This window comes from Nicotiana sylvestris, chromosome 10 (assembly GCF_000393655.2).
Source record: "Nicotiana sylvestris chromosome 10, ASM39365v2, whole genome shotgun sequence".
NCBI lineage: Eukaryota > Viridiplantae > Streptophyta > Magnoliopsida > Solanales > Solanaceae > Nicotiana > Nicotiana sylvestris.
In genome coordinates this window covers 104,320,597-104,335,945 of record NC_091066.1, presented here as the reverse complement: position 1 = coordinate 104,335,945, position 15,349 = coordinate 104,320,597, and the positions used below count along the sequence as shown (strand labels likewise).

Below are 15,349 nucleotides of genomic sequence, written 5' to 3'. Positions count from 1 at the left end.
CACCTGTAGTCACCCCTTACTACAGGCCAGCCTTTCATCTTTCCCAGGTTTTCTAGCACGATTATGTGCCTGTGGTGAAGCTTGCCTAGGAGGCTTACTCCAACTATGCCACATGTCTGATGTCTAGCCTCATGGCCTTGACTAGTTGTGACGTTTCTCATCTGCTGGATCTCATTCATGCGCACACCAAGGGTTGGCTAAGGACATGTCTGCCCCTCGCCTGGCACTAAGCATCGCTCTTGCGTGCATAGTATAATCCTCAAGCTTAACACTCACCCCGTGCATCTGCACCCAGCTTGTGCTTCGCCCGAGTAGGGCAACCTTTAGTCCTTGGCCTCTATTATATGTGTCTTTCATACCATGCCCATTGTTGTCTTATGGTATTTCCAAACATAGCCCTCACGACATACTCCAATCTCGCATAGTGTAGTGTCGCCTTAGAACAGCACGTCTAGACCAACGGACCCTTGCTCGCATAGCTGAACCCAAGCCATGCTCACAAGTCGACACATAAAACCTCTAAGATAGGTGCTCCAAGTATCCAATGGGCACGTGTGACGACCTGGCCGGTCGTCTTAAGAATTTACGCCCCGATCCCCTATTAACTGCTTTTCCCAAGTTTATTTCTGCTACTTTGATTTGCCGGGATGTTCGGTTTTGAGTTTCGGAGAGTTTTGGGACACTTAGTCCCTAAATGAGAGCTTAAGTGTTGGAAAGTTGGTCGTAATCGGAATAGTGTGAAGACGACCTCGGAATAAAAATCTGATGGTTCCCTTAGCTCTGTTGGGTTATTTCGGGGTTAGGAGTGTGTTCGGATTGTGTTTTGGAGGTCCGTAGCTAATTTAGGCTTGAAATGCCGAAAGTTGAATTTTTTTGAAGTTTCCGGTCCGATAGTGAGATTTTGATCCGAGGGTCGAAATGGAATTTCGGAAATTGGAGTAGCTCCGTAGTGTTGAATGTGACTTGTGTGCAAAATTTCAGGACATTCGGACGAGGTTTTATAGACCTTTTGATCGAAAGCATATTTTTGGAGTTTTTGGAATTGTTAGGCTTGAATCCGATGAAAAATAGATGTTTCGATGTTGTTTTGAGCATTCCAAAGGTTAGAACAAGTTTGAATGATGTTTTAGGATTGGTTGGCAGGTTTGGTTGAGGTCTCGGGGGCCTCAGGGGTGTTTCGGATGCTCAACGGACCACTTTTGGACTTGGAAAGACAATAGATTTTCTGTTGTTGTGTTGTAGAGAAAACATTCATCGCGTTCGCATAAAGCATCTGGGTGAAGCAGTTGTAATGTGCTTCGCGTTCGCGATGTTGTCCCGCGTTCGCGAAGGTAAGGACCGGTTGGTCTTCGTGTTCGCGACATGGTCCTTGAGTTCGCATAGGGTCTGCTCGTGTAAGCTACTCGTTCGTGAGTGGACCTCGCGTTCGCGAAAGAGGAATTTGGACAGCAGGACTTTTGTGCATCGCATTCACGATAGTAGCCTCGTGTTCGCGAAGAAGAACGCGCTTGGGTAGATATAAGAATTCAAATCGAGGGTTTTATCCATTTTTATCAAAACTTAAGCTTGGGAGCTCGGATTTGAGCGAGATTTTGAGGGATTTTCAGATATATCGATTGGGTAACGATTCTTAACTCATTTTTGCTTGTAATCCATTAATCTAAATATGAATTCATCCTTTAATTTCGGAATTTGTATGAAAATTCGGAAAAAGTTCTTAGACTAAGAAGTTGAGTTTTGATTGGGGATTTGACATCGTATTGGGATAATTTTGATATGGTTAGACTCGTGAGAGTGTGAGAATTATGAAACTATAAATTTTGCTCGTTTCCGAGATGTGGGCCCGAGGGGCGTTTTGGTCATTTTACCTAATTTCGCGTATTAGCTTAAAATTTAATTGTAGAATCAGTTACTTGAAGTGTTATTTACATTATGCGATTGAATTGAATAGATTTGGGCCATTTGGAGTCGAGTACTCGTGGCAAGGAGCGTGGTTTCGGGTTGACTTTGAGCTGGTTCGAGGTAAGTGGCTTGTCTAACCTTGTGTGGGGGATCTTTCCCTTAGGATTGGTATATTTGGTAATTGAAATGCCTTGTACGTGAGGTAACGAGTGCGTACTTGTGCTGATTATTGGAAACCTAGTTTTCTTAAGTAATTACTAGTATGTTTCCTTTCCTGCTTCTATTACTTGCACTATTAAGCATGTTGTTAGCTTAGGAAAGCATGTCTAAGTGACTTACCTGCTTTAATTGCTCAAACTGCCTTACCTAAATTCTGTGCAGCATGCTAGGCTAGAATCACTTGTTGCCTTGATATGAACTTTTGCTATTTCTGTATATTTTCCTGTTGCTGCTGTGTATTTATTTTGGGACTACGGATGTGGGATTCCCGTAGCTCCTCCTTGTCTGTTTATTTTGGGACTATGGATGTGGGATTCTGATAGATCCCCCTGCATGGTTATATGGAACTACGGGAATGCACCCGGTAGATTCCCCCAGTACTGGGTATTTACATTTGGGATTACAGAATGGGATTCCGGTAGATCCTCGCGCACTGATAGTTGGACTACGGGACGAGATCCTAGGAGATCCTTTGGATATATATGATGGACTACGGGACGGTATCCTGGGAGATCCACTAGATAGTTGTAATTGGGACTACAAGACGGTATCCTGGAAGATGCTCGGTTGTTATCTCTGTGTTGAGCTGTATTTCCTTCCCGTGATTTATTTTGTCTCTGTTCTAGTTCTTGTTGTTCTTTAAATCCTATGTTATTTCTTGTTGTTGCACTTATTTATATTGTTTTATTCCACACTGTTAACCCTTATATCTTACTTAATCTTAGTAGGGCCCTGACCTTCCTCGTCACTACCCAACCGAGGTTAGGCTTGGCACTTACTGAGTACCGATGTGGTGTACTCATGCCTCTTCTGCGCATGTTTTTCATGTGCAGATCCAGGTATTGCTTCTCATGCCTACCATTCTTGAGGGAGGCGACTGCTCTAGAGACTTCGAGGTACATCTGCCACATCCGCAGACCAAGAAGTCCCTTTCTATTCCTGATTTTAGTATTTAGCCCTTCTATATTTTTCTGTTCTTATTAGACATTCCGGAGTTAGAGCTATGTAGTATTTTTCTTAGCTTGTGATTCGTGGGTTTCCGGGTCTTGAATTTACATATTGGTATTGAGAGTTAAACATGGTGTATGCCGAGTGGCACATTTAAACAATATTATTACTAAATTCCTGTTTTAAATTGTTTTACTTCCGCAAATTTTGGTTTTTCTTCTGCAATTTAGGCTTACCTAGTCGTAGAGACTAGGTGCCGTCACGATGGTTCACGGAGGGAGAACCGGGGTCGTGACAACACGGAGGTCTTTATCCACCATTTTGGTAACCCATAGGGCATATTCGTCCCACACGTCAAGCCTCCACCACCCGTTATGTGCCCAACACTAGCCTTGAGGCGTCGCACCGTCCATAAAGTTCCCAAGCTCGTATGGATACCTAAGAGACTCCTTTGAGATGTCTAGGCAGGCCCTTAAGGTTCCCTTTCAAGGCGAATCACTTGGTGCGGCTTGGTGGCAGCACGCACGGGGGACGCTGGTTGAGCTTCAACACCTCTTCCCCCCTTATATATGCTTAAAATAAAAAAGCCCAAGATTCCCCAGTAGACATGTTTTGGCCAGAGAATCATAATGAATCTTTCTCACTCATCCTAACTCCAAACAATGCGTCGTCTGTTCCTAAATCATTATCTTTACTTCCTTTACACTTTCATGAAGTTTCACCTCATTCCCATGATGGGGAAATAGTTATAGCCTTCAAACACTTCAGCAAATAATGACAATGCCACTACTCCTTGGCTAAGTCAATCACATAGGCAAACGAACTCCAAATGACGCCAAACCTGGTCATCATATAGAAGAACACACTAGGAACATGGCCTACTACCGAAATCCCTAAATTCCCCTCATATCTCGGAAACATACGGTCCTGACACTCAGGCTCGTACGTAGACATCGCCCGCAGGCTAGACCCTTAGTCTCATCCCAAGTCCTTGATAAACTCTCTTGGCACTCTTAGGACATGCAACACAACATATCTAGATGGTTGCTGCCTCATGCATAGCCCCACTTCCTAATGCTCATCCACAAACCCATCATCAGAACATGTCGTCTACGCGACTGACCTTCGTCCTGCGGCCCAATAAAGCGCAGTACTATGGATTCCAAGACCCCCAAAATGTGGGGCGTGACATCCTCCCACACTCAACCTATCATCTTCCCCAATGACACAGCAATGCCTACCAAAACCTGGAGCCTGCCCCCTCAGTGATGTACTCGGCAGCTCCCTTAATCCTGTAGGTCAAACTTTATTAATTTGAGTGCCCATATGAATTACTAAAGAACTTGGTTCATTACCGTGTTCCTTAAACGTGAAGGAAAATAAGCAGTAAAGTAAACATAGCGATATTTACGTGAAAAATCACCCGGCTAAAAAGGTGCAAAAACCATGGCCTACTACATAGGATTTTCAACTTCAACTCTACTACAACAATGAGCTAAAAAATTTATCGATTACATGACTATAATTCAATACTCTCTAGTACTCATACTACAATAATTTTGTTTACAAGTTACTCTAACTTGTAAAGCAAACACACTCACTCCAACTCACTAATTGTTTGTGACACTTGATTATAATTCAATTTCCTAAAATACATTCACTAGACTGACTCGACTAGAGTAAACAACATATGACTCTTCAGTTGATGTGTAAAAGGATAAAAACAAAAGTCCAAAGTAGATAGTATTTAAACGCATCGACTTGAGATATTCTAGGAGTCCTATACATCGTTAGCTTCTCTTTGATAGGACTTCTACTGTTCCAAGGATTCCACAAGCTTTGGGACTCTTGTCTATGACTGAATTATCCGTATCTTTTTTAGCAAAAAACCTTATCACATGTAGCAGCCTTTTTCCACCAAACTCGAACAGGGGTAACTTTGAAATAAAGTTATTATCTTGTACAAATATACAATTATCAACCTAAGGATCTGGTCCTTTATCCTGAAAAGCTGGTTCTTTAGAACAATTAAGCAGCTACGTTGAGGATCTGTTTCATTGAATTATTGCATTTAGACATACTTTGTTAATCATCAAAACCTTAATCTCAACAAATTCCTCCTTTTTTATGATGACAAACTTTATACATAATAGAACCAAGTAATCACAACAAAGAACCAGATAATCACAACAAGTACTATTGGCAGACATGAATGAACACAAGCTTAAGAAATATCAAGGCAAACTGACTAGGCTAAAGATCCAATATCATACAAAGTAGTAAAGCAGAACAAGATGAGACATTAATTAGTTCCAAAAGAAGCCCAGAGCCTCGTCTTAACTATTAGAACGAAATAAAATAAGCATACTACAAACTACTCACACTAAGACAAAAGAGAAAAAAATAAAGCATCACTGGAATAGCAAAGGAAACTAAGGACACTGAGAAGGAACAGGTTCATGGGTGAGAGGTAGAGGGGCCAATGCGTTCACAAGGGTGGAAATATCTTGGGCATGAGCTTCCATATCTCTTCTAAGCTCTTCCCTAAGCTGGTTGGTTTCCTTTCTCAGCTCATCATTATCTTCACGAAGCTTGACATTCTCTTCAATAGCCAACTCAAACCTCTTACTAAGCTCTACAGCCCTACTACTCCCAGGTAGATTAGCAGATCATGTGGGTCCTCTAGCCTTGATCTCCTCATAGCCACACTACTTGAGGGTAACATCGTCCAGAATATAATTGTGGTTTCCATACTTAAGATCAGGTAAGGCAATGTTGAGCTTTTCAAACAACTCAATCAACATGAAACCATAGGGCATAACATATGCTTAGGCTTGTAAGTGTCTACAGCTCTTGCCATATACTGAATCATCAGGCTAGGGAGATTGAGAGGTCTACCAGTGTCAAGCAGTTACATTACAACCATGTCTAGCAGAGTAGCTTCATGCCTTCTCTCAGATCTCTGAAGAATACAGGAATTGACAAAATGAAACATCTTGTGGAAGGGATTTATATCAGTCTTGTACACCTTCTGGGGAGTATCCAATTCAAACTTTTGAGAAAACTTTCTTGTGACCACAATGCCAGTGTCACCATTGGCTGGCCACTTTTTCTTCAAGTAATTGTCAAATCCCAAAGAAGAGATAATCATAAGCATCCCCAGCTCCTCAGGATCAAACTCCATTTCAAATCCCCTTACAATACTCTTGACTACCTTCCCATCAAATTTGAAATTTGCATAGAACTCCACCATAGCAGGAACACATACAAGAGGGAAAGCTTTGACAAAAAATGTGCTTCCATCCTTGTAGCTCAAGTTTTTCTACTAGTTGAGTCATCCCCTTCTCATAAGTATTTGCAAGAATCTTCCCATTTAGCACTTTTCTATTCCTGAACTCTGTGAGTCGATCAACTGTAGTTGGCACATTATTTCTTGTCTTTCCCTTACTTCCCCTTGCAGAAGGGATAGCAAATTTTGTAACTTAGGAAACCTTTCTATTTGGTGTAGAGGACTTAGCTGGCAAAGCAGATTTAGACTCATCTTCTCTATCCATGTCACGACCCAAATTGGAAGGCCGCAACGGGCACCCGGTGCCTTACTCAACTGAGCACCAACGTAACGTATCTTTATTATCACACAATCATGGGTAAATGGGACAGAAGAGCCACCATGAGATAACCAGAATAAAACATAAGATAATACTAGACATAGGACGACCCAACATGATATATAAACTTATACATGTGACATACGAGCCTATAAGGTCGACATGATCATTTGTATACTCAAAACATAAGCCGACAAGGTCATACAAGTATCCATATACATGGCATCTATCTACAAGCCTCTAAGAGTACATAAACTTCATAAAGGTTGGGACAGGGTCCTTCCATACCAATCAATACATATCCAAATCATACTGACCAAATAGACAACTCCGAAGCAAGTGGAGTGCATCAACACCTTCCGCTGAGCTAATAGCCTACTATGAGGACTGTTATCCTGTCTATCAGGACTTGCGGGCATGAAACACAGCGTCCCCAAGCAAAAGGGACATCAATACAAATAAGTACCGAGTATGTAAGACATGGAAAGCAGTATATAAAAGACATGAAAGAAACATGAAGTATAAGATTCAACATGTAAGTCTGTATAGCTCTGTGAATCATGAAACATTTATAATGTCATGCATGTGAGTATAAATATCATATCATGCATAGGTATATGCATACATAACATCATCAAGCCTCTGAGGGCATCCCATCATATTATCTCGGCCTCTGTGGGCGAAATCACCAACGAATACCAACTGATCAAGTGGTGGTGCATATATAACACCATAACCTTTCCCCATACCCCATATACATATAACATATGCGTATATAATGTCATATGGTCATGGGTCAATGTACATGTATAAATGAATGCAATGCATAAGAAGTAAGTCAACAAGATCTCTCGAGATGTCATAAGATCAATATGCCTTCGGTTATTATCATGAAATAAACTTTATCAACTTACGCATTTTTTGAGACCCATGAACAAATGATATAATAATAGGACACATGGGGAATCAAGAACATAAGCACCTTTAGTACTTCTATGAATAGAGTCATTTATGAAAGTTGCACATTTGCTCATTTCATTTGTATCATATAGATCATGCCAAAAGGAAAGAAGGGATAGTATTACCATACCTTAATCCCGTTGAATTCTTAATACTTTCCAAGCAACTTTCAAACAACTCAACTTAATCTATCATAGCATAACGAGATTCAAAAGCAGTGATGAGTAAAGGCTAAGTCCGTAACTTGAGCTATTAGCTCGTTGACGTAAATTCTGCAGCATCTCCCCTGTAACAAGGGCCTACTCCAATACCATATACCAACAACAACAACAACAACCAGAGAAATCCAATAACATTTAAATATCAATAACAAGACACCATATAACAACAACAAGTCACAACTACTTCACAACGAGTGGCAAACTTTGATTGAAATCCGTATACCACATATCACCTCTTATAGACTTCTTGCTTTAAATTAACAGTATCATTAACATGATAATGAATTCATTCATCAATGATTCCAACCTTATACCATATATTTATAACAAAGCAACTCCAACTATCCTCAATTAACATCTTTATTCACTAGTTCATGTCTAGTCCATCCATTTAACTTAATCAACATCAAGATAACCTTAAGCACATGAAAGAACACAATATACATACCTCCTACAGTAGCTTCAATTTGAAATCCAAGTTATATTTAGCTTACAACAGCCCTCAATGGCAATACAACACCATAGAAGTGACTTAAGTAATCTTCACTTCCAATCTCAAGTTTCGTATGTTTCTTTCACCAATTCACTTGATAAATATATAAACATGCATAACAATAGAAAGCATATCATAATCAAGTTATCTTCCCCATTTTCCATCCATAACAATATATATATATATATATATATATATATATATATATATATATATATATATATATATATATAATAACCCAACAAAAGATAACAACATCTCTTCCCCTTTCAAGTGCTATCTTGTAATCTTTCACTCCAACACCACAACCAATATGTAATTAACCTTAAACACCATCAAAAGGATGTTAAACATACCTTAAGTGGTAGATAAATTCTTCACCCCAAGCTTAACGTAGCTCACCATCATCCTTATTCATATTACAACACCATAGAGGGGTTATTTTTTACCTTTGGCTAACTTTGATGTTAGATTATGGTGTATTTTTTTGGAATTTGTTTGGAGACTTTTGGGAACTGTTTGGGAGGTTTTGGAGAGTGTGAGGATGGAAGTAGGTCAAAAAATGAACAAGTAACATCCCAAAAAGGAGATAAGAATAGGTGAAGGTCGGCCACCAACAAAGTGGGTCCCATAGGGGTTGTCTGTGCAGTCTCGCAAAAATGCGAATATCTCTCCAAATCTCTCCGCACCGATGTCGTATTAATGAATAGTTTAATGTGTTAAAAATTAGACTCATAGATATTTAATTTGGTAGGTGGATCATCCTGTAATTCCAAGTATATTGGGAGAGAATCTCAGCTACATTTGACCTAATTTTCAGCACACTTATGAATGTAACTTGTGATAACATTTGCCAACTTTTGCTCCACAACTTGCTTGACTTCAAAACTCAACATACGACTATAATAACTCATAACATAAACTCCATATCATGTTAAGCACCCTAGTATCACCCCAAAATTACATGTTATAACATTCGACGAAACTTATTTTTTCTTCAATTCATTTAGCTTCTAAGCTTTCCAACCCTCTTGGTACTTGTTATCTATGATCTTAAAGATTTGTAACCTCCAAGGTAATATGATTAACTTACTCTATGTACTTTCAAATATAATCTCATTTCTGAGCTTATATCAATTGACTTACGACGTATTCTCACGTATGAAAACATGGGGTGTAACAATCTAGCTCAATAGCAGGTTCCACAATTGAGACATTCTTCCTTGGCTTCTTTGCACTTCTAGACTCCTTAATGACTTGTTCATCAATAGCCTTTCTTTTACTCCTTGTAAGAGGTGTCCTGGCAGGAGGGGCCACTCCTTTCCTTGTTGGGACTGCTGACTTTGTTGCTTTCACATGTGTCTTCCTGGTTTTTTCCCTATTCCAAGGCTCGGAACTCCAAAGGGACATTGATAACACAAAGTCCAGTTCAAACCAAACATAAGAAATTCTTAAACTTTCAAAATGTAAACTTTCTACATAAGTGCTGAAATGCTCCCGGACCACCCGATACTCAACCCGAACATATGCCCAAGTCCGAAATCATCATACGAACCTATTGGAACCTCCAAATCCTGATTCTGAGGTTGTTAACTAAAAATTCAAACCTTAGTCAATTCTTCCAACTTAAAGCTTCTGAAATTAGAATTTTCCTTCCGAATCAACTCTGAACTTCCTAAAATTCAATTCCGACCACACGTACAAGTCATAAAACATGAAGTGAAGATGCTCGAGCCTCAAACCATCGAACGACACGCTAGAGCTCAAAATGACTGGTGGGAGCGTTACAGACATGATACTAGCAGCATCCACGTTGAAGTTGTACTCCAATAATCTTGGTGCTTCCCTAATCCCGAGTGTCCCGCCAACCTATTCTTGCTCATCAAGCCCCAGCTACTAGGCCCCTCAATAACTTCTATTCCTTGTGGGTTGACACCCGGATCCATTTCCCCTTTGATCCGTACTATATGGATGATATTGATCCCGGGCCGGTCTTGGCTCTTTATCAATGGCTCTTTTAGATATATCATCGGTCCTAATAGGGTGAAAAGATCCACAAGGGGCCCTGAGTTGGTCATACTCAACCCTAATCTTCAACTGGTACCTGTTGTGGACGTGGGCCCCAGGTTACCTCTAGGTATTCCACCTAATTTTATTTTAGCTGTTGAGAGGCCATGGAACTTCGGGGGTTAATCCCTGAGTGAATACCTGAATGGCCCAATCATCTGCAACTGGTGGTAGGTCCATCCGCTCCATTGGGAATCTTGACACGAACTCCTTGAGCATCTTGTTATCCCTTTGTTTGACCTTGAAGGGATCTGACTTTCTGATCTCGACCTTGATGGCCTCAACATGGGCCTTTACAAAAGCATCTGCAAGCATATCAGATGAGTCAATGGAATTGGAAGGCAAGTTGTGATACCATATCATTGCTCCCTCGAACAAATTTTCTCCAAACCTTTTTAGTAACACCGAATCAATCTCATCATCTTCCAAATTGTTCCCTTTGATCGTGCACGTGTAGGAGGTCACATGCTCATTTGGATCTGTGGTCCTATTATATTTGGGAATGTCAGGCATATGAAACCTCTTTAGAATTAGCTTTGGTACCGCGCTCGCAGGAAATGGCTTCTAGATAAAATTTTGGAGACTGGTACCTTCAATATCAGAGGGTGCTCCCGGGATCTGATCGACCCTTGAGTTATATGTTTCCACCTTCTTGCCATTAGCCTCAACCTTTCTCTCGCCTGACTCTACCAATTTTGTCAATGCCTCGAGCATCTTCATTACCTCTGAAGTTACCTCGGGCTCGAATTCACCCGGTCTCTCGGTAATTTGTTCGTCTCTTTGAGTGTTTTCCTGGGATTGTTCAGGCTTGACATTGGGGGCGTGGATTTGATTCTGTAGTTGTGTTGTTTCCGCTTTTTAAGCCTGCAACATTTCAAAACTCAGTCGTAAGCTCACCCCATCGCCTTCACCTTCGGGCGCTTTCGAGCTGTTGGTTGGGGTCCCCAGCAAACACTATTTTCGATATCAATTGGCAAATTGATATTGATGGCCACGTGTGAGTTAGTATCGACCGGGTCGTCGGCTGGGACAGTGTTGGGATTGATAGGAAGCACATCATTTCTGGTCACATCATTATTATTTTTGTTGTGGTGGCCTAACTCAGCATCAACATTCAAGTGAGCAGATTGAGAGTTTGACATTTTTAGGTTGGCCTGGAATTAAGATTTCAAAGAACAAATGTAAAATAGGGTATGTTATGGAGATTCATACCAAATCATCACTATTATCCTTATCCTCGTGGTGAGGCGCCAAACTGTTTACCCTAAAATTGGGTAACAATTAAATTTGTACGTGGTTTAAAGGATACGTAGTTTAATTCACCATGAATAATTAAGAATGACAGATAAATGAATTAAATATGAAATAAACGATCAAACCAATTGCAATGTTAATACTAGGACTAATTTTAGATTTAATAGTGAGCTTTTCGTCGATTGGACCCTCGATTCAAGTCAGTCTCGAATAAAGAGTAGAATAAGCAATTAATGCCTTTTTATAGTAGCTCGAAGACAAAAGTAAATCTTTATTACTTTGAATTACGTGTTACAATGTGTCAAACTAAAGAAAAATTTCTCTTTTATATAGTTGGAGAGTTTCAGTCCTAGTATAAGTCTAAAAAGGTAAAAATCCTTTTTTCCTGGTGATTGTTGATCCATAATCGATATCGAACGAGTTTTGCACTCTGATATTTGGTTAAAGGAGAGTATTACGGCCCCTTATCTGTCATGCACAATCATTCACCGTGTGTCTCAAGGTCTAGTACTTATACTCGGTCTGGGATACGTCGCTTTACCATATCTGATGTCAGATATATCATTCACTCTTCTTGGGTCTCAATATGAAGGGTCTCTGGCCTCGATTACAATCTCTCGGATCTGTGCTCCCCTCTTGTTATCTCATTGGGGAATAGAGGTATACATTGCCCGCGGTTTTACCCGTATACACAAGCTTTTAAATTCACTTTCAATTGACTCCTACATATATAAATACCATTATTAAGCTCGAGTCACGAATATTTCTACTAAAGGTAATAAGATCGAGGTATAATGCAAAGCAAATTACATAAAAAAATATAAATTTTTAGCCAAACATTATACACCATTAGGACTTTATGAGGATTATTTGTATCAAGATACTCTTCTTTATTTTTAATATTTCTAGCACCGTCTTTATTATCTCCAGCAACAAATTGATTGAATCCCTCTAAATGTGAAGAAATTCTTTTTTCTCTCTTCCAACCTCTTGAGCGAATCTATGAATAAAATAAAGATGAAAAGGAAGAGTACAACAACAACAACGCAGTAAAATCTCACTAATGGGATTTGGGAAGGGTAGTGTATATGAAGACCTTACCCCCACCCCGAAAGAGTAGAGAGGCTATTTCCGAAAGAACCTCGGCTCAAGAAACAAAAAGACGAAAGGACAAAAGTAGACAATATTAGTATCACCACAGAAATCATAGGAAAATAGGAACAACATGAAATCCAGAAGAAAGATGCAAAACAAAAGCGATATCTAGTAAATAGGTCCTACACTAAAAAAGCAAAATAGTAAGACATAACATTGCCACTAGCTATCATAGACAAAAACCCTACCTGGCTAGTCCCACAATGGTACGAAGTAAGGCAAGACTCAACTACCTCCTAACCTACAACCCTAATACTCGACCTCCACATCTTCCTATCAAGTGTTATGTCCTCAGAAATTTGAAGCCTCGCCATATCCTGCCTGATCACCCCTCCCCAATACTTCTTAGGATGCCTCTACCTCTTCTCGTGTCCTCCACAACCAGCCCTTTACACCTCTGTACTGGAGCATCTGGGCTTCTCCTCTAAACATGTCCGAACCATCTAAGCCTTGCTTCCTGCATTTTGTTATCAATGGGAGCCATGTGCACCTTCTCCCCAATATCATCATTCCTAATCTTATCTATCCTGGTGTGCTCGTACATCCATCTCAACATCCTTATTTCTGCTACTTTTATCTTCTGGATATGTGTGTTCTTAACAAGCCAACACTCAGCCCCACACATCATGGCCGGTCTAACCACCACTTTATAGAACTTACCTTTGAGTATCTGTGGCACTCTCTTGTCACACAGGACTCCAGATGCTAACCTTCACTTCATCCATCCTACCCCAATACGGTGTGTGACATCCTCGTCGATCTCTCCTTCCTACTGGATAACCGAACCAAGGTACTTGAAACTGCCTCTAGTTAGGGTGACATGTGATTGAAGCCTCACATCCACGCCCACTTCCCCCGACTCAGCACTGAACTTACACTTCATGTATTCTGTCTTCGTCCGTCTCAAATTGAAACCCTTAGACTTAAGAGCCTATCTACAAACCTCCAGCCTCTCATTAACACCGACTCACGACTCATCAATCAGAAATATGTCATCGACGAATAGCATGCACCATGGCACCTCCCCTTGAATATGGTGTGTTAACGCGTCTATCACGAGGGTGAATAAGAACAGACTGAGCGCATAACCTTGGTGTAACTTCATTACAACCGAAAAATGCTCAGAGTCGCCTCCTACTTTCCTAACTCGAGTCTTAGCCCCATCATACATGTCCTTAATCGCCATAATGTAGGTAACCGACACACTTTTTGCCTCCAGGCATCTCCAAAGAACTTCTCTAGGAACCATGTCATATGCTTTCTCTAGGTCAATAAATACCATGTGTAGATCCTTCTTCCTCTCTCTGTACAGTTCCACCAACCTCCTAACAAGGCGTATAGCTTCTATAGTAGAACGACCCGGCATGAACCTAAACTGGTTATCAAATACAGACATTGTCATCCTCACCCTCGCTTCAACCACCCTCTCATATACTTTCATGGTATGACTCAGTAATTTGATATCCCTATAATTGTTATAACTCTAGATATCACCTTTGTTCTTATACAGTGAACTACCGTACTCCACCTCCACTCATTTGGCATCCTTTTAGCCTATAACATTAAACAACCCAGTCAACTACTCCAAACCTGCTCTCCCCACACACTTCCAAAATTTCACCAGAATCTCGTCTGGACCAGTCGCTCTGCCCCTACTCATCTTACGTATTGCTCCCATGACCTCCTCAACCTCGATACACCCTCAGTACCCAAAGTCACGGTGACTCTCAGAATGCTCCAATTAACCTAGCACAATATTCGGATCCCTTCTTCATTCAGAAGTTTATGAAAGAGCATGAATGAGGTGTATAATTGTTTATAGAATATTCACTCACTGTCACCATTTATTCTCACCACCCAAACCTGAACATTCTTTTATTTTCGAAGTAACAAGACACAAGTACAAAATAAAAATCATACTTTGCTCGTGAAGCAATTAGGTGCCTTTTCTTTTGTTCTAGTGAAGTTGTGAATAAAGAGCTTTTGAATTGTCTATTGCATGGTGGATTATGGTTTTAATGGAGGTTCGATGGTGCTTTTACTGTAATTGTATATACAAAGGCATAACAAATGTATATGCATAGTTATATAGTGTGCAATATTTAATTACATACTTTGTATATAAAAAGTAGTATAAATTAGTTGTATGTGCACAATGCCATATAAAAATGTATATGATTTGTATCAATATGTATAAGAATGCATATAACGTGTATAACATGTACCAACAACAACAACAACAATAACAAACCTAGCGTAATCGCACAAGTGGGGTTTGGAGAGAGTAATGTATACGCAGACCTTACTCTTACCTTGTGAAGGTAGAGAGGCTATTTCAAATTGTAACGATCCAACCGGTTGTTTTGAGCATTTGCGTTCTATTTAGCTGTTTGGACTCTTGAGTAGATTTATATGATTATTATGACTTGTGTGAATTGTTGCTTTTGGGTTTTCAGGTGATTCAGGATTGATTTGGAAGAATGATTCTCGACTAGGAAGCTTTAAGTTGGAGGAGTTAACCA

At 40.1% G+C, this 15,349-nt stretch overlaps 1 protein-coding gene across 1 annotated transcript; it reads right to left on the bottom strand.

Annotated features, from left to right (window-relative positions):
- Window positions 1-13,794: 13,794 nt before the first annotated feature.
- Window positions 13,795-14,223, bottom strand: LOC138879774 (secreted RxLR effector protein 78-like). Its single transcript, XM_070159406.1, has one exon. The coding sequence runs from the start codon at window positions 14,221-14,223 to the stop codon at window positions 13,795-13,797; it is 429 nt and encodes a 142-aa protein (XP_070015507.1).
- Window positions 14,224-15,349: the final 1,126 nt, after the last annotated feature.

Excerpts from the sequence above, each read along its gene's own strand:
- LOC138879774 (XM_070159406.1), bottom strand. The coding sequence starts at position 14,223 with ATGTCTGTATTTGATAACCAGTTTAGGTTCATGCCGGGTCGTTCTACT.